At 35.9% G+C, this 21,110-nt stretch overlaps 1 protein-coding gene across 6 annotated transcripts in view; it reads right to left on the bottom strand.

The window, feature by feature from the left end:
* gramd1bb (GRAM domain containing 1Bb) overlaps positions 1-21,110 on the bottom strand; it is a 138,828-nt gene that overhangs the window by 49,153 nt on the left and 68,565 nt on the right. For 4 of the 6 annotated variants that reach the window (XM_052582489.1, XM_052582487.1, XM_052582488.1 and 1 more), the window contains one exon: positions 12,792-12,881. In XM_052582489.1, coding sequence (XP_052438449.1) covers positions 12,792-12,881 — 90 coding nt within the window. Of the gene's footprint in view, positions 1-12,002; positions 12,030-12,791; positions 12,882-21,110 lie in introns of all 6 variants that reach the window. The other 2 variants (XM_052582485.1, XM_052582486.1) reach the window with 1 other exon arrangement.

Below are 21,110 nucleotides of genomic sequence, written 5' to 3'. Positions count from 1 at the left end.
CAGTGGCAGCACTCATTAACACATTCTGACCACATAAGGCACAAGATCGGAGAGCAGATTTGTGAAAGAGCAATGTGAGAACGACGGGCCGGACGAGAAAAAGATGAGGCGTGTGAAGTGTCTGTGGCCTTTTGAGCAGCTGTGTCTGTGTGACATTTCTACATCAGTAAGAGCTCCAGCGACAGACTCCATGAACTACATGCACTACGACCACAATTCATTCTAGCTTGTGATAAGTGTTTTATATATACATATACACACACACACACACACACACACACATACTTTTGATCAGTTTGATCCAAATCTTACTGACATTCAAGTTTTAGATAGATTATATTTGTGGTCATCACTGAAAGTTAATCAGTTCAACACTATTAATTCAATAACAGTTAAATACTGTAGCATGGTAGCAAGTCTAAAAATGACTGATTTGTGTGTTTTATTGTTAATACAGAGTTGTAATACTTGTGCATCTCTAAACTACAGTAACACAGAGCAAACAACCCATTTTCCCATTTTCCTTTCGCAGCTTCATATGCTATTTGTTTCCAGACATACTGCATTTTAAATCTCAGTCATCTGACTGCACTTGTGTGTGAATCAGCCTCCTCCTCCTCCTCCTCTTCCTCGCCTTCTCATGTCAGTGATCTCCTCCTCTCACCATTGTCTACATAACATGTCACATTCATTTACATTCACAAGGTTAAATTGACTGCTGTATAGAAACAAGAGCTTGTGAAAGAGGCTCGCTTCCTGCTTTCACACTCACACACAAAAGACTGAATTCAACAAGTAACAGCTAGTATATAAGCGCTGTATAAAAGCCAGCCCAAGCTCTGTTGGTGCCCTAGGTGAGATTTTAGATATTGCAGATTTTTCAAAACTTTATTATAATAAAACATAACATAATACTGATTAAAAGTAATTAAAGGTAGTTCATCTAAGTAGCATAGCCATAACTTTCATTTTAATTATGTGCATACATACAGTGGAAAATGACATCCTTAAACTTAATTATTGCATTGTAGGAATGCTAGATCAGTGGTTTTCAACCTGTGGTCCGCGGCCCCCTAGTGGGCCGCGGTGGTATTGCAGGTGGGCCGCCAATTATTTTCTGTTTCTGAACAATGCATGGCAAAAAAGAAAAAAAAGTTTTTTTTTTTTTTTTTTTTGCCACAAGTCTATACATTTTTTTACATCTTTACTATAGTGATAATTTTGATTTATGTCTGTTCTAGAGATGTTACAACTTTTTGATAAAGGTTTTCTTTTGGAAATATGTTTCAAATTAATCCTGAATGCATTTATGACTGTAAAAGCACAATTGCAAAATTTATCAAAAAAATCGCGATAGTTTTTTTTTTTTTTTTGTCCATATTGCACAGCCCTAGTTTATTCAATAAATATAGTTTAAAATCTAGCTTCTGAGTACTAAGTTATTAACCCAACAATAGCGGGGTCAGTTAATTTTTTTGAAGTGGGCCGCGCAAACATATGTGTTTGGTTGTGTGGGCCGCGAGTTGAAAAAGGTTGGGAACCACTGTGCTAGATTATAGTCTTAGTCATGGTCTTATTCAAAAGACATTTAGACACTTTTTGGTGAATTAAAAGCAAGCAGTAATGAAACTGATATGAAAAACAACATGACAGAAGCTTACATTTATTTTAAAGAAATAAAGTAAAATTAAATAAGCAGCTAACTCAAGCAAGAACGTTCCACGTGTCAGTTTTGCTAGTTCAGATGATCTAAAAAGGCTATTTCAAAATACTACATTAACGTTACGGGCTAATACACAGTCGAGTGATTTTTATCTCTATATTTATATTTTTCTGCTCCTCTTTTTTGTGTCGTTTCCTGCATGGTGCCCCTTGATAATTTTCTTTCATTTTTCTTTTCCAATTTTTCTTTTATTATTTTTTTACTTTAAAAGCACATAAATGGCAAAACTATTTTAAATGCCTGTGCCATGCATAATGAATGCGTTATGATGAAGTATTATATGTCATGACACAGAAAGTGTTTAAATTAGTCCTACATGACATATTGTCAAATCTTATTATTTTTCGTTGATGCCAAATTTGATTTATTCTAAATTTATTTTAACCAGTTTGATGATAGATCAGTACTAAAATTATGTTAACAGTAAGCAATTATTTTGCTTAATATATGGGTGTAGGGCGAATATGGTCACAAGAGGGCGCACTTCCGAGGCCCCCCAGTCATTTTGTGCCAGAAACTCAAAAGCAAATAGCTTAAATACAAAGGAAGAAAGAGAAAGAATGACCGTGATGATTCAGTTTCTCAATTTATTTCCCATTAATAAATTCTAAGCCCTTTTATAAGTAATAAAACATTCACATTTCTTTCTGTCAGTTAAAAAAATATCTATGGCATTCAAATAAGTGAGAGACCATATATGAGTCTTGTTTCTTGACAGGATGGTGAGTTTCCATAGAGACTAATGGGCCCTGAAAGCACTGGAGTCCCAGGCCCCATCACAGCCACTTCAAGGCCTCACGCAGGGGCCGATTAAATCATGACAGCAAACCACAGTGTGTGGTGAGAGGCTGTTCTGAGCTGGCTTTAGTCACTCACTCAACAGCGATGAACACACACACACACACACACACTGGAGGACCTGTGACGTTGTGTTTCCTGTGATTATATCATGTGCAACAGGTACATCATGTTCCTGAGTCTGTGTGGCACAAGTGTGTGTCTGAACTGACCAAACTGCACTGAATGAGAGTGGTCAATCATGCAGAACGGCCCTCTGGTGGAGCAGCTGGCTAACAAAAGAAATGTGAACTCAAAGAAAGATACATAAATAAATATAAATATAGTTTTGCATGCTAACAAGTCAAACATTTTGTGTGCTGTAGTTAAGGTGCAGTTATATGGTTTTTATCATTAAATAAAACCCCCATCTATTTATTTATTTATTAGCAGGGACTATGGTTAATACCATAAGCTAATACAGCTACATGAATGAATGAATTAATAAAAAATAAAATAAAAATAATAATAATAATAATAATAATAATAAACAATCCAAAGATAATGCGAAAAATGAATAAATGGATGCAAGCTAATGCTAAAATGTATATACATATGTATATTTATAATTTCTTTAATAATGAATTAATTCAATGAATGTTTGACATATTTAATGATTTAATTAAATATTCACAAATCTAATGTTCATTTGGAATAAATAAGTCATTTGGTCCTACACATATTTTAAATTGCTTCTATACAAACAAACAGGAATAAAAAAAAAAAAAAAAGTGTTCAATTATTTGATTCTATATATAATATATTTTTTAAACATATTGAATCAAAATTCACTATAATTTTCAATACATAAAATGTTTATTATCTGTTGAAGACTGTTAGGAATGATCCTGGGGGGACATACATTTGAAAAAGGTTGTAGCAACGTTCTGTAGGTTTACAAGGTAGGTTTACAAAAAAATTAAATAAAAAATAAATAAAAAAAAGGGGGTAGTCGTGGCCTAATGGTTAGAGAGTTGGACTCACAATCGAAAGGTTGTGAGTTTGAGTCCCGTGCCAGCAGGAATTGTGGGTGGGGGTAGTGCATGAACAGCTCTCTCTCCACCTTCAATATCACGACTTAGGTGCCCTTGAGCAAGGCACCAAACCCCCAACTGCTCCCCGGGCGCCGCAGCATAAATGGCTGCCCACTGCTCCGGGTGTGTGTTCACAGTGTGTGAGTGTGTGTGCGTGTGTGTGTGTGTGTGTCTGTGTGTGTGTGTGTGTGCGTGTGTGTGTGTGTGTTTGTGTTTGTGTGTGTGTGTGTTCACTGCTCTGTGTGTGCACTTTGGATGGGTTAAATGCAGAGCACAAATTCTGAGTATGGGTCACCATACTTGGCTGAATGTCATGTCACTTCTTCGTCATTTCACTTCACATAAGACTAGTGAAAGTCAACTCTTCCCAATCGGGACAGCTTCAACAGACAGTGCAGAAGTTTGGGAGCCTCACAATCCACACAGCCAGTGAGCAATCGCAGCTGGAGCTACTGCAGAACTTACAAACATACAGAGCGTTCGACCAGACATTCCAGCATTAAATTCATCATCATCATCAGCCATCTTTCCTTTAGTGTGTTTGCTGAGAGTGAATCACAGGAATAGAGCTCTTCAGCACGCACACATACCTGGAGTGAGACACTCCTCTGACGTCACAGTGTTCTCCTCCGAAACGCACATGCTCTCTGACTCATGTCACAGTAATTGGGCTTGGCTGTCAGTGGAGAGATCTCCTGCTCTCAAGAGGCTTCCTTCTTTTCCATTCACAACAATCCGCTGGCACCCGCTAAAGCTGAGAGGGATCGAGTCGAGCTGCTTTCAAACGCGGCTCAATGCATGTACAAGTGGGGGCGGCCCAGGCTCTGTCAGTGCCCTGGGTGAGATTTTAGACACCACCCCCACCCACAAAAAAAATTATTTTCTTTACTGTACTATAAAATTAACGGTTGCACTTTATTTTACAGTACGTGTACTAACATGTACTTACAGTGTACTTACAGTGTATTTATCTAAGAAAGTTCTGGTAATACAAGGTAACTACATGGGGTAGGGTTAGGTTTAGGGGTAGGTTCAGTGTTAGTGCCTAGTTATTACACAGTTACTGTAATTACTATAATAAATACATAGTATGTACATGAGGAACACGACTGTAAAATAAAGTGCTACCAAATTAACTATAACCAAAAAAAAAAAAAAAAAAAAAAAAAACTTTCCTGTGGCGCCCCCATTCATTTTGCACCCAAGGCACATGTCATATGCCCCGGGCCGAGTCCATGTGTACGAGCGACTCCTCTGAGATGTGCCTGCCTCAGCTCTCTTTATAAATAACATGCTACATTGTGTTATCAAGCGGAGAGAGAGTGCATTCGGTGTTTCTCTCTGATGCTTACTATCAGTATTTGTCAAATACTTTGTCCACATAAATAAAAATTCAACACTAAAATCAACTGCTTTAAATGCTACGATATTTATTTTGGCATAACAACGTAATTTATACAGTTACATGTGTACAGTTTAAAAACCAGATATTGAATTTGACAACTAATCTAAACATTATATTTAGAGTTATTATTAAATTATTAGCATATAAAGATGGACTTTTTATATATATATGATGGCAAAGATAATCTAAATGTAGAAACAGGGAAAGAGATAAATCTGTAATATCACTGACCAGTGTAGTATTGCATACAGTAGTATAGTATAGTTGGTAATGTGTTGCTATGTAGTTGCTAGGCAGTTCTCGGTGGAAATGTGATGCATCACTTATGAAGTGTAATATTTGGTCTAAAGTTGGGGGTTTGTTTAATATGAGCAATACCATGCCAAATTGATGGATTTATTATTTTTTTCATTACCATTTCACTACGCGTTTTAGATCAATGTGACAGGAACTGAAGTGTGATAATGTGCAAGAGTGCAGACCACGGCAAAAACCATAATGAAAGAGGAACGTGATGAATGACCACAGTAATTAGAGGGCATGAAACATACAAAAAACATTTCAGACGTTTTTCATTTAACCCTGTAAAGCTTGACATATGAACAAACAGTGCTTAATGTGGTTTATGTTTTGTATCCTATTTGATACATTAGGCTTTTATTTCTCATATATAATATAATGATAATTTAGGGGCTCATACTCAAGGAGAATAAAACATCTCACTTTTATTCTGAGGCTCAAACCGAGCAAACGCAGTCTGTAGATGCTGATGTTTATTACATTTTGATAGCTTGTACTGTAAATCAAGGATATTTTTAACAGACTGCTTCAATAAAATGCATGTATCAGTTGCCACTACCTCCCAATAATATGTCTTAATTAGATAACATATAAATGCTTAGCTTATGATCAAATATCTCTAGTTTCAAAACATGCAATGCAATGCATTATAACGATGATTGAGAGATGAACAAATAAATGTTCCTCAAAAGCCTAATGATCATATTTCACACTCGTCTTTTAATATGATAAAAAAAAAGAAAACAAAAAGACGTACATGTGTAGATAATAAAGTACATTTCAGTCCAGTATGAGTTCATTTTGAACTATAACATTTTGAACTATACGATTTCATAACAAAAGACATGTGAACCACAGTCTGAAGGGGGAAGTTTTACAGTGATACTAAAAGGCTTTTAACTTGCTAAAAAGTATAAACTATCAATCAGATGACAATAAGCATTGTGTTTAAAAGTCTTCAAAGAAATGTGTGTACAGAAGGCTTTACAGGGTTAAAGCGGTAGAGGATGAGGTTGATAGATCTCCCACAGTCATCCGCTCTAACAAATGACCCAACTCAGTGACAGGAACCACAAATCTACCCTGAGAGAAGCAGAGATTACACCCCCCCCCCCCCCACACACACACCCTCAAAACACCTGCTGTACTGTACATAGGAATTGGTGTAAGATTTAGACTGACACTAACATGTCTGTTTGATCATCTACAGTATGTGCTAGTGTACACTTGCTTGTGTTCAATGAGCTATAATATAAATAAACCTTGGCAGACACATTTAAAATGCACATTCCCCCTGTTCTGCAAAATATATTTAGGCCAAAAATATTGATGACTCATCTGGCACTTACAATAGAATTACAAATAGAATACAGAACTTTTTGTCCAATAAAATGTCCTCCAGAATCAGAAAAACACAATTACTTCTAATACAACCTGCTACCAACGGCTCTCCCCCCCCCCCCCCCCAAAAAAAAGAAAAAAAAAAAAAAATGTTTTGGTGCTGTTTCAGTACAACAGGGAGAAACTTAAGAAATTTTGGTAGCATTTTACTTATAGCCTATATATATAGTAGTTTCAACATATTAAATTATGCCTTGTCATGCACCTTATAATGCATTACATGATCTCATTAATAATTATAACCACAGTTATAATGCATTATGCAGTAATACTTATCTATTCATTTTTACACCTTTAGAAAACTTAATGCATTAAAACTAATAAAAAAAAAAATAAACCTTCAAATATATTATAATGCCTTTTAACTTTGGTTACAATTACATACTGTCTAAAAAGATATAATGCATCACAGTGTACATTATAAATACCTTTATAATGCATTATACATCGAAATTTTAAGTATTTCCATTATTTCTTTTATAAACATGGCAAAACTGCAATACAAAAACTATAGAAAATTGTATCTGCATATTGTTTAATGTAAATATAATTTAGAATAAGGCATAATAGTTAGCAGAAAGACACATCATTGTATAGTTTCTATTTCCACGTTGCACAAATGCTTAAATCTTGTTTTCAACAAATGAAAATGTTTGCATAAATACACTCTAAAATATTATTATTTTAAACTTGTAAATAGAAGTATTGATAAAAAAAATTATGTCTTTCTACTTCAACATGTTATATTTAATTAATGTGTTGCTTTGAATTTATTTGTGAAATTTACTATCAATTTCTGAGTGAAAATGGCTTCAAATTAAACTTTTTTAAACAAATTAAACTTTCAGTGTAGACTAAACTACTCTAACTTTAAAAAGTGAACAAAGCAAACAATCTGATGATTCAAGGATCCAATAAGTTCTAAGATATTAATAAACAGATACGAAGAACCTACAGAAATTAGAAATTTCAAAAAGAGGTTGCTCTCTTCACATGTAGTACGTTTACAATAATATATAACACAAATCATTTCAAATGTATATGTTTGCACAAACACATGATCTCTCCTTGACATCTTAAAATAGCCTTGATAATTAGTGACACATTATAATCTGTCTGATCGCCAACATGACCGTTGTCAACAAACACTCTTAAAAATAAAGAGTGTTTTCACAGCGATGCAATAGAAGAACCATTCTGGGTTCCTCAAAGAACCTTTCAGTGAACAGTTCTTAAAAGAACCATTTCTTTCTTGGTGTGAAGAACAACTGTTTCTCTACAAAGAACATTTGAGGAACGGAAAAGGTTCCGTGGTTGTTAAAAGTTCTTCATGGATCTATAGATGCTTCATTTAGATGATCATGCAATACACAGATCATAACCAAATGAAACAATCACTCACATACTACAGGAAAACAGTTTGATACCACAACAAAGAACCTCCAGGTTTCTACTGAAGAAACCATTGAAAGAAACTCTGAAGTAGGTGCTCACCTTCTATCTCTCTCAGTTTAGGATTCTCTTTCTTGTTTCTTGTAACCTGAGTTTCTCTAGTGCAGCGGCCATGCTGTGGTGTGCTGGGTTCAGCTGTGCTGTCGATAGCGAGGAGGAGAGAGGGTGAGGGTGAAAGGGTTATGGAAATGGCTGCGAGTAATCTGAGGCTAATTCTGGCTGCGGCTGGGAGACACCATGATGGAGGGATTTGCACTCGTAGAGCCTGCGGCTGATGTCCTCATCCGGAGTCACACACTTCACCTGGACTGACCCTCTTAAGAGCACAACACTCGTATGCTTTCAAGCACAGATCACTGGACGCATTCAAGCACCTCATATTGAAGAGACAGAGCAAAGTAGCATTCTGCTCTCTCTCTATATAATACTGTGTGTGAGCAAATCATTCCAGAAAGTCCTATTTCACATAAAATCTCAGAAATTAGATGTTATATATGCTATGCTATGTTATCTATAAACCTGTATGAAGATATTGAAAAAAATGTTAGTAACCAAACAGTTGACTGTAACCACTGACTCCATAGTAGTTTTTTTTTTTTTAATACTGTGTAAGTCAAAGGCTACCGTCAACTGTTTGGTTACCAACATTTCCCAAAATATCTTCTTTTATGTTCACATAGGTTTGAAACAATTTGTGGGTGAGTTAATAATGACAGAATTTGCATTTTCAGGGTGAACTATCTCTTTAAACTGACATTATTTCAACTGTACTTCAGCTTTAAAGGTCACTCATTTGTGGTCTGGGTGTGAAAATCCAATTCAATCTCATTAGGTGAAGCGGTTGTGATATCAAATATACGTACTTTTCGATGGATCTATACAATTATGTAAAAAAAGAATCCAAAAACGAGGTGGTCAGCAGCATGTAAATAACAATGTGAGACACTGGAGAGCTGTCCTTTGCAGAGATCCAAAGGCTCAGTTAAAACTTGTATTGACGTGAGATAATGAGTTAAAGCCACACTTTCACACAGCGCCCATTGTGGGGGTTTTACAGGCTTTTCTAAATCCACAGGCGGCCAGTGACATGAAACAAAAGAGATGGGCTGTTCCTCATGTCACTGGTTAAACTGGCATGTGGTGGTGGTCAGACAACAGTCTTGACCACTCAGAAAAGAGCAGCACTTCAGGACAGAAGACCAGCCCCTGTTCAGATTTGACCTCCAAATCAAAGAATGGATCGGTCACAACAACAAACCAATGCATCGCTTCTGGTGCACTATTTCAAGAGCATGTCAACCAAAAATAGTACAGTCTAATGTGCATCTAATGCGTTTAATACAATTATTGTATCTCTGTCTCATTGCCAATGTGAAAGAGACTTTAGACCTACTAACTAAGGTTTCAATGACTTCAGCTTAAAGGGACAGTTCACCCAAAAATGAAAATGTTCATTTATTAAGTTATTCCAAACCTCTCCGAGGTTATTTTTCCTGCACAAAAGATGATCATTTGAAGAATGTTGGCAACCAAACAGCCACTGAATTTCATGGTACGGAAAAAAAAATAAATAAAAAAAAATAAAAAATAATAATAATATATATATATATATATATATATATATATATATATATATATATATATATATATATATATATATATATATATATATATATATATATATATATATATATATATATTAGGGGTGTAACGGTTCACAAAATTCACGGTTCGGTTCGATACGATACACTGATGTCACGGTTCGGTTCGGTTCGGTTCGGTACGTTTTAGATACAGCAAAATGTAAAAACATCTCAACTTTTCAGAATGCTGCAAGCGCACCGCGGGTCATGTGACAAGAACTAACCAATCAGCTTCATCCTTTCCCGTAACAACGTTGAAAACTCAGCCAAGATGAAGGAACAGCTGTTCACAGTTGTATATGGATTGCAATTTTGAAATAAATTTAGTAGCAGAGCTACTGCAAGCGATTTTTAGAGCTTGCAAATCCATTTATCATTCGCTGAAATTTCCGCGTCTCATGGAGAGAGCACGTCATTGTTGCTTAGCAAAGACAGACGCCTCATGAGCGCTTCTGCCCGAGCGCTTTGGAAAGGAGGAGAAAGACGCGCTTAGCGTTTTCCATGCGTTTTTAGGCGCGATATGTGAACGGCCCCTAAGGCGCTCGCTCACTCAGCACGCGCTGAAGGCTCGTTGCAAAATGTCTAATGCATTTAACAGACCAGAAATATAAGATCCTAAAATAACCAACAGGTCTGGTGTGGGTGCACTTTGGATTCCCTGTAAGCTATAATACCGGTGTCTAAATGCTGCAGGGATAGTTTGTTGCGTGCTTGTTTCTCATTTTTTTCGTCTTTTCCCAGATACTGACACAATAAGGTGATGTCAGCGTAAATGAGTTGACATGTTTCAAGTATTCCCGCTGGTGTTTTTTTTTTTTTTTTTTTTTTTTTTGTATTCCCGCTGGTGTACCCTGTCATGTTGCAGATGCGACATACCATTGTTTTTTTATCCACCACTCTCTTGCCATCACCATTATAGCTTAAAGGGAATCCAAAGTGCACCCAAACACCAGACCTGTTGGTTATTGGAGGATCTTCTTTTTCTGGTATGTTAAACACATTGGCCATTTTGCAACGAGCCTTCAGCGCGTACTGAGTGAGCGAGCGCCTGCTGAGTAGCCTAACATAAACATATAAGTTGGTGTTTTTTTCTTCTTCGGGAGTGTCAGGGGCGTTGCCTGTTACGTTGTTTGGGTTATTGGGCTACCTTGTTGAACGCATATCATTATATTTCTCTTTTTTTTTTTTTTTTTTTTTTTTATATAATGAATTAGTCCAACGAACCGTTCGGTATACATAATGCGTACCGCGTACCGAACCGAAAGCGTCGTACCGAACGGTTCAATACGAATACGCGTATCGTTACACCCCTAATATATATATATATATATATATATATATATATATATATATATTCAGAAGTCAATAGCCGCTGGCATCAATAGCTGTTTGGAATAACTTGAAGGTGAGTAAATGACTAAATTCAAATTATTCAGAACTATCCTTTTAAGTCTTTAAAACCTTTGAAAGTTTTGTGAAGTACATATTTATATTCAGTTTAAATATATTTATATTCAGAGATTTACAAAAGAGCAACAGAATCATGCAGCACTTCTCTACAAGAGCTGATGTAGAAAAACTAACTTTTTTTTTCTGGAAACAGATGTAAGTGCAGTTGACACAAATGAAAAAGAATTGTGGAGAGTGTTTCACAGAGAGCATTTCCTCGCACAAAACACACCAAAAAATGCAACCATACTAACAAAACTGTCTAAAGACATCAGTTCTCATGACTCTTCACAAGATCTAATCTGTGTTTGGCCTTCACTTACCTTCTGTTCCTGGACAATCACGAATGCTTATCTCTAATCCCACAACTACAGCTCAGATGTGTGGCCTTTGCTATGTCTTATTCGGAGATCAGAAACAGAAATCAAGAGAAAGCAAAAAAGCTGAAGCCCCAGACAGGCCGGTCTGTGCACGGCGCTCTGTTTGTTCCCAGGCATTGTGATCGGAGCTGTTTGTCCAATAAAAAAGGCAAAACAATCACATTCCGTAGCTTGCAACTGTATTCAGGGCTCAACTTCACAAAAGTACAGCGGGGCACTGAGATATCACACCTCAAACAAACCAACCGTTGCACTGAGGTTTGCCGAGATATGTGGAACAAGATTACTATATCTGCACTTCCAGACACACACACACACACACACACACACACACACACACACACACATGTCTGCTACTGATGTGGTCTTGATTCTTACCTACACTTGTCTGCCCCGCTGTCAGCCCTGTGAGAAAATCAACAGTGTTGATCAGTTTACAGTTTTTCTTATTACATGACGCATTTAGCCTCAGACTGTGATTCCATCCAGTTGGAGGACATCAAATGTACAAAGTGCTGATATTTAGAGCAGATTTTACAACAATTTCTGTGTTGTTTTTCTCTGTAATTAACTCTGCAACTGCATGATGCCTATAGTGTCTAAAAAAGTCATCAGATTTTAAAAGTCTTTTAGTGTATTCCAGGCTTTGTATGTATTGTATTTTATGTATTGTATGTATGTATTTATTTTTGTGTCGCCAAAATTTATTTCGATACTTAAACCACAACTAAAAAAGGTAAAAACATCTTTCCATTAAATGACAAATGATCAAAACAAGTGGTATTCATCTGTAAAGAATGAATACCACTTTTTTTTTTTCTTTTTTTTTTCTTTCTTTCTTTCTTTCTTTCTTTCTTTCTTTCTTTCTTTCTTTCTGCCACAAAGAATCTTTTGTGAAACAGAATGTTCTTCAGATGTTAAAGGTTCTTTATGAAACAATTTAGACAAAAAAAAGAAAAGAAAAAAGAACCTATCCTTTCAGTCAACTCAAACTCAATGTCTTAGATGCTTGTTAAAGTCGCTGAGTTGAACATCAGTGGAAAGCATTATGTAAGGATTCCTCTCTGCAGCTTGAGCTCTCAGTAGCCCGAACGGCTGAGTATCTCTGCAATTCATTTATTAAAACTGATGTTAACTTCTGATGTTTCTGACAGGTGAAGCACTCACCTGTCCTCACGGATGAAGGGAGTCAGGAAGCGGCTGGAATCATCATCATGGCTGCTCTGTTGACTGCTCTGTTGACTGCTCTGCTGACTGCTGCAACAGAGTCAGATTGATAAAGGTCAATGCTGTGACAACCCTAATCACGTCTATCTACACTACTCTTTGGGGTAGGTTTTTGAAAGAAGTCTCATATGCTCACCATGGCAGATTTATATGTTAACAATAACAGTAATATAGTAAAATATCATGTTTTCTGTTTTAGTATATTTTAAAATGTAATTTATTTCTGTGATGTAAAGCTGGATTTTCAGCATAATTCCTCCAGTCTTCAGTGTCACATGATCCTTCAAAAATCCTTCCAATATGCCGATATGCTCCTCAAGGAGTATTTCTGAATATTACACAATCCTGCGCCTTGGAAAAAAGTTTTAAAATGACTTAATTTCATGATGCGGAGTTCAAAAAAGTGAGAAAAATGGCTGTACATAAAATAAGAATCAAGATATTTCAAATACATGAATAAAAAACAATGTACTAATATGAAGGAATTTTCTGTATTGATTTGTACAGGTGTTTTGTGCTTTAGGGTTAATGGAGATAAAATGAATGCATTACCAGTACATTCTGTTTTGTATTGTATGTACTAATTTTAATACACTTATCAAAACAACAAAAGTAGTCAAATTTCAAAACGTGTTTTTTAATGTCAAAAAGCAGTATGTCAAATGCACCCAATTCAAACTTATAATAACCAAAGGAGTGGAAAAAGTATTAACCAGGATCTTCCGTAAAATAATGCCTTCAGAAACATTCATACATGTGAAAACATATATATAAATCTTACTGACCCCAAACTTAAGAATAGCAATGTAGCTAAGGTTTCATGTGAAGAACCTAAATTACAAACAATACATTTTTGTAACATTTTTCATAAAAGTTGTCTGTTTTACAAGTAGCGGTCAGTTTCATGTGGTATTTTCTCTTTGATAATTGTGTTCCTATGATTTCTCCACAAGAGGGTGCAGTCATACTCATATTCTCATACACCAGTAGAAGAAGACAATCCCAGGCGTATCCGAGCCAGAGTTAGAGTTTAACAAGTGCTGGCTACTGGAAAACTCTGGCACCAATGCTGAAGTACAGGGCTTTTCATTTCAATATCATGCAATTTAGATTAAAACATACAGTGAATATTTGTAATCATTCATTTCTTTTTCTCATTATCTTCTCATTTGCTATAAATCAAACAGCTCACCTGCTCTCTGGTTACTATTCGATCAGTATCGTTCCTTCTCTTTAGATAACATCAACACATTCACACTAAATGTAATTAAACTAGTATCATTTAATTTAGCTTTTTCTCTGTATCAGTGTTTTCCTTATCAGATTTGAAAGATTTTATTAAATGTGGAAACTGCAATGCAATTTGAAGCAGAGAAAAGTAACAGATTGTCTATTCTAGTATGACATACAAAAAAATCCCTGTCTCCTCGTTCCATCAGCTGCAGGGATTTATGGGAGACACGCTCAGGTGCGTGCAGGTATTTGCTTGCGGTGACTATGGGCTACACACCGAAAGGAAACTCATATCTACAATTCAAATTATGCAGGCACATTGCTCATTTATGGTCAGTTGGTTGACAGCATTTGACCCGTGTGGGCGTATCTTGTTTGCCTAAAACACTAGTGATTTAGCCTGCGTCTGAATGTGAGTTTATCCACACTTTTCTCAGAATTGGTCTTTATGTAGAGCCGATTGAGGCTCGACGTGGCCTAGAACGCTTCTGAATCATTCATGACAGTTGCCTGTCTGAAGCTTTTGTGTGATTTAACTGCTGCTGAAACAAACCCCAGTGCTCTTTAGGCCAGCAGCACAGGCTGACGTCAGACTAGGAACCCGCTGGTTTACAGCGAGCTTGTTCAAACTGAGCCAAATTCAGTAGTCTGATGATGAAAATATATAATTATTATACATTATACACTTTAAACTAAAAAATTATAAATAAATAAAAATCCAGCACATCACACAAACTTGCAAAATCCAGAAACATTTTAATTAGCTTTTTTTTCTGATAATAAGGACAAAGGCCACACCTCCAATTAGGCAGTTTGTATTTAAATTATTTTCAGTACAGTTGAATAAAAAAAAAAAAAAAAATGAAAATCATGGAAAGGGGCTTTATTTATTTTGTGTAATTTATTTTTAAAAAAATCTAACTTCCTTATATTCTAGATGAAATATTTCAAGGTTTTTATTTATTTATTTTTTTACTCTGATGGTTACAACTTACAGCATAGGAAAATAAAAATTCAGTATCTCAAAAAATTTGAGTATTTCTATTTTGAGCTTGATTAGTTTGATTAATTTTGAGTATAAATACTGAGTACCTCTTGGGCTAGTTTAGAACATGCAACCACAATTATGGGAAAGGCTACTGACTTGACAGTTGTCCAGAAGACAATCATCGACACCCTCCACAAGGAGGGTCAGCCACAGAAGTTCATTGATGGAAGGGCTGCTGTTCTCAGAGTGCTGTATCAAAATATATTCATAGAAAGTTGACTGGAAGGAAAAAGTGTGGTAGGAAATAGTGCACAAGCAAAAGGGATGACCGCAGCCTTGGGAAGATTGTCAGGAAAAGCTGATTCAAGAACTTGGGAGAGCTTCAAAAGGAGTGGACTGAAGCCGGAGTCACCACACACTCAGACGTCTTTAGGAAAAGAGCTACAGCTGTCACATTCCTAGAACCAAGCCATTCCTAAACCAGAGAATAACGTCTGAAGCATTTCACCTGGGGTGAATATTTTGGAAATCAATGTCTGGAGTCTGGAGGAAGACTGGAGAGGCACATAATCCAAGCTGATTGAAGTCCATTGTGAAGTTTCTGAAGTAAGAGATGATTTGGATGCCGTGACGTCTGCGAGTGTTGGTCCACTGTGTTTTATCAATGCAGCCATCTACCAGGAGATTTTGGAGCACTTTATACTTTCATCTGCTGACAAGCTTTATGGAGATTCTAATGTTATTTTGCAGCTGGTCTTTAGCACCTGCCCAGAGTGCCAAAACCACTTCCAAATGGTTTGCTGACCATGATATTACAGGTCTTGATTGGCCAGCCAACTCACCTGACCTGAACCTTACAAAGAATCTATGGGGTATTGTGAAGAGGAAGAAAAGTGACTTCTGACAAACAATAGAGAGGAGCTGAAGACCGCTATCAAAGCAACCTGGGCTTCAGTAACACTTCAGCAGTGCCACAGACTGATCGCCAAAAGGAGACCCAACCAAGTATTGAGTGCATAATTAAACCTGCTTTGGAGATCTTAAACACTTCTGCTTTGTAAAATGATTTTTGATTGATCTTTGAGAAAATATATAAAAAAAATGTAGATACAACATTTTTCATTTTCCTAAGCTGTAAATCATAAACATCAGAATAATAATAATAATAATAAAAAAAAATCTTGAAATATTTCATTTTTATGTGCAATGAATCTTGAATATAAGAAAGATTTATATAATATAAATAAAGAACTTTTCCATGATATTAAATTTTTTTTAGAGGCACCTGTATGTTTGACCACTTCAGTGTAATGATTTTGATTTCTTAACATTTGATTGCTTGGCCTACAAATATAAATACAATATTTAGGATAGTATTCTTTTTATTAAAAACTTAGAGAAAGTTCAAGTGCAGCATGAAGAGGTCAATGTGGTTTTCTCATTCCACTGCCTTTCTTCGTCTCATGCTTTTCAATACAAATACTGTACATTCTGTATGAATATCCTCTTGGGATTAGCAATATTTTCAGTGTTATACTGTACTTTCAAGGTGATGGTTATTTTAAATAATTTTGTGTGTGTGACCTTTCTATCCATTTCCATCCAAGAATCCTGATAAAAATCAAATAATGGTGAACATTTATCAAAGGATCCTGAAAAAAGTATCACATTTTCCATCAAAATATAAAGCAGCAAAAACTCCTTTCAACATAAATAGCAATAAATGTTTCCTGAGCAGCAAATCAGATTTGAAATCATGATTTCTGAACGATGAGTAAATTAAATTTGAAAACAAAATCCACTGGAAAACACCTACTGTATTTTCAATTGTAATATGATTCTACAATTGTACTATTTGAATGCATTTTTTATCAAATAAATGCAGCCTTGGAAAGCTTAAGAGACTTTTTTCAAAAACACACACTTAAAAAAAAAATCATACTGACCCAAACCTTTGAATGATAGTAAATAGATTTATGTATCTAAATAAACATAAATTCATCATCCAGCTCTTTCAAATCAGATGCTCACTAAACAAGCAGACTATTCAGTTTAGGGCTTTCCCACAGACTTTGACCTTGTATTATGTGAACAATTTTACACCTACTTCCTTATAAAGAAATAACAGCTCCTATATCTGAAATATTAACAACATCCACAGAGTCTCTCAGCTGGAAGGTGCACACTAATAAGTTCCTCATGTCTTAAAATAGCAGCAGAAGCTCTTATCAGAGAAAAGCAGACTGTGAAAGGTCTAGATGCATCTGAGCAGCACGAGAAACCCTACGAGACGAGACATAGCGCTCACAAGCCCAGATAAGAGACCTTACTGAACCCAGACTCAGATGTTATAGAATAGCACACAAAGATGAGGAAAGCAAGTGAGATACGAGAACATCTCTGGCTGTAAACTAAACTTGAGCGTGAATTCATTATTGTTCCGAAAGATGTGCTTGTCTTACATTTCTGTTGTTACAATAAACGGAGACTGAAACTATCAAGTAAGTTTTACAGCTGATGCAAAAGCACCATCAAAGTGTCTCATATGCTACATTTCAAGTCTTCTTAAGTCATGCAATAGATACTAAATGTTGCAGAATGTGAGTTTAAAAGGCTACTTTTTGCATGCTGCATGAGTAAACGATCTGAAATACCAGCTGCTAAACACCAAGTCTTAGTTACTGACAAACACTATCGTAGACACTTCAATAACACCTTTTTTGTTCCCACCTTTCTGCTGGATGTAAAATGAATGTGGTCTTATTTGGCATCACGGCAGCTTCTGAGTTTTTTTAAGCACAACTGACACTTCACAAGAGGAAAATATCAGTATACATAGCAGTCTGTTTAACTATTAACCTGTCGTCTATGTTCAACGTTAATCTACATAAATTCATCACATACTCTGTATTTTGAAAAGTGAAAGAATAGAGATCTTGACACATCACGCTTTTGATTTAGACAGGTGGACTGCTTGGATATCACTTAATTATTGTGGCTGAAACTCTAGAGAGCATTCACAGATGGTTTCAGCATGGGTGCCATAAAATATGCATTGTTGCACAAAAGAGAAAATTCTGTCACTGATTCGCAGTTGCTAGTAGTATGGAAAAATACTGTAATCGGCCACATATTTTGTGTTTAGCAGAAGAAATAAACTAATACAGATCTACTTGAGCATGAGTAAACTATGACAGAAGTTTCATTTTTAGTGTAATTTATTCTGCATCTAACTGCAAAATCTATTTTCTATATGGACCTGTAGTTTCACTGTAGTGAGAGAAATTACCTATATGCAAAATAAAAAATGCTAATAAACACATAAAAATCAAATACTGCCGCTGATGTGAAGAATTATGAGTAATACCATATTTGTTAATAACACAACAACGACACACCATATGGAAAAATGAACAACTGACATAAACAGGACAAACTTGTTATCCGGACTGTTATTTATGAAACAGTGTGATTTCTCAGATAATTTCAAGTGCACAATGTGTTGCTTTACAGTAATTCAATGATTTACATCACCTCTGTGCATATGGAAGTTTTATCTGAAGCAGCATTTATGAAACATATTTTAGCATTCAACGCATATCATGGGACCACGGTTTGTGCTACAGGAACCCTCAGTTCAAAAGAAAATACTCAACCCACCAAATCAGTCTTAAAACCTTGTATGATTAATAGCTTGCATTTTGCATCAATAATTGACAGATGAGATTAAAAATGAGCAAGTATTAAAGTATATAACTGTACAGCTGTGCCTTTCAAACCACATATCTATATCTTGCTCTCAAAATGGAATAAAACATTGATAATACTAGATATTATCATCAAAAGTAATATTATATGTCCTGATGATCATATTGAGTGTATTGCCATATAAGGCTTGATTCTGGTAATTGACTACTTTAAAACTCAAGGCTGATTCATCAAATCATATAATGGAAGTATTAAGGTGCAAGAAAAAGCTGACTGATTCAATGCCTGACTTAATATACTGTAACATTCCAGTGCTTTAATGTGCAAAACCAGCTGACAGGATGTTGGAGTTGAACTCTAACTATACATTCCTGTTAATCTACATAAAATAAATAAATAAATAAAATAACAGAAAAAAAACAGAACACTTCACCGTAAAAAGCATAACATTTGTCATACCATTAATGATGACTAAAATATTGCAAGGTAAGAGCATTCAAAAAAGAAGAAAAAAGGAAAATAAAATAACAAAATGAAACAAATATAAAGAACGAAAACATGAAATTGAAATAAGAATAATGGGGGGTGTTGATGCAGTTTTCCTCTAGCTTCACAGTCTAAAGGTCAGTGAGTACAATGCTGAGTCTTGTGTTTCCAGTGTTCAACCATATTAACATGATCTGACCTTGCATCATCTGGTTAATATGAAACTGTGAGGCTTTGTCTGGTGGTCTTGAACTTTGCACATACAACAAATTTACATAATTCAATAACAGCAAAATAAAATAAAATAAAATAAAGTTGTATAACAGCTGTGCCACAATCTCTAGCTGGAGTGCCCCATGAGCTCTGCTAGAGAACACCCCATCCTGTACCCTTTACCACTCATCCTGGACTTCATTTCCCATAATCCTCTGCCTGAACACATCATCGATTGCAATCACCTGTCTTTCATCAGTTCTCATCATCAGTTCACAGCTGTCTCACATTAGAAGGACTTTAAAAGTAACATACACACTGACTTTGCTGGTTATTGAATGTTTATCCTTCTGTGTTTCCTGATTATCATGTTTTGATCCTAGACTATTTCCTTGTTTTTGATTGTTTGCTCCCTGCCCTGACCACTGCAACTTTATCTGGATTACTCTTTTGCCTCATCTCTGCTGTTACTGTTTGCTGCTGCTTCTGGACCCTGCCTGTTTTGACCATGCTCTCTTTTAATAAAGCCTGCAAATGGATCCCCACTCCGTCATCACGCCTCCTATGTAACAAACTGAAGGCATTGATAATTAACTTCTATATATAGAGTTTGTGATTGCACATCTGTTGAATTCTACATTTAATGCACCAAGTTTCACTGCACCTTTACTATACGCATGATTCATCAAACATAAATTGCTCCCATTATAATCCACGAAGCTGTCTGCACTGAAATCACCAAAATGCAACACCACTGCTATAAGACCTTCTCTACACCACACTTTCTATGACTCCCTTCTTTCACAGTGACATCTCCTTTACACAGGCAACACAGACTTTGTAATTCAATTGATTTTCCTCTCATTGTTTTAAATGAGACACAAAATTCAATTCGTACCACTTAATTACATTATGGGCTCTCCTGTAAAGAAACATTTATTAGTTTCCCTTTAGCAGTCCTGTTTTGTTCAAAGCAACCAACAGTACAGCATGCCGGAGACCCCAGATATAACTGCATTGCTCAAGGACTCGTATTCTGCCTAAAACTGAACCTACAATACAGTATGTAGCTGTGGTACAGAGCTTGCATATAAAACCTGATACGAAATTATGCAAATCATCAGAGGCAAACAAACATATATATTTTATATCCCAGTCAAATCTGTTTTTGTGGCTTATGAAACTATCAGTGCAAATTACTGTTAAAGCATCAAGAGAGGCAGAGACTCTGCTACTGTAACTCCACTGTCTCTCTTTCCCAACTGATGCTATTTGTTGCTTTTTTTTTTTTTTAGATATCAATATCACTGCACACTATATATGATTGTTAAAGATTATAGCTAGTACTCTATCCTACCGGAAAGCTTCTCATGGGCCCCCAGATGAATCTCACTGACATTGCTTTCTCATTTGGGCAGGCACTGCATGTAATTAGGTCTATTATCTCATTTTGTATTAAGTAGCCATGTAATAAGAGGGATAATCTACTGTGAGCTGCTTATTATCATTTATTAACCACAACAAAGCGACCTAGAACCGCCACTGGCCAAAACTTTATTGCACTCAACATGTTAATCTTTCAGTTCAACAGTCAGTGTCCTCTCTGAAGAAATTGAACGAGATATTTCATT

The sequence above is a fragment of the Carassius gibelio genome, chromosome B18 (assembly GCF_023724105.1).
Source record: "Carassius gibelio isolate Cgi1373 ecotype wild population from Czech Republic chromosome B18, carGib1.2-hapl.c, whole genome shotgun sequence".
Lineage (NCBI taxonomy): Eukaryota > Metazoa > Chordata > Actinopteri > Cypriniformes > Cyprinidae > Carassius > Carassius gibelio.
The sequence above is the reverse complement of the archived record's forward strand: the minus strand, read 5'-3'. Positions and strand labels throughout refer to the sequence as shown.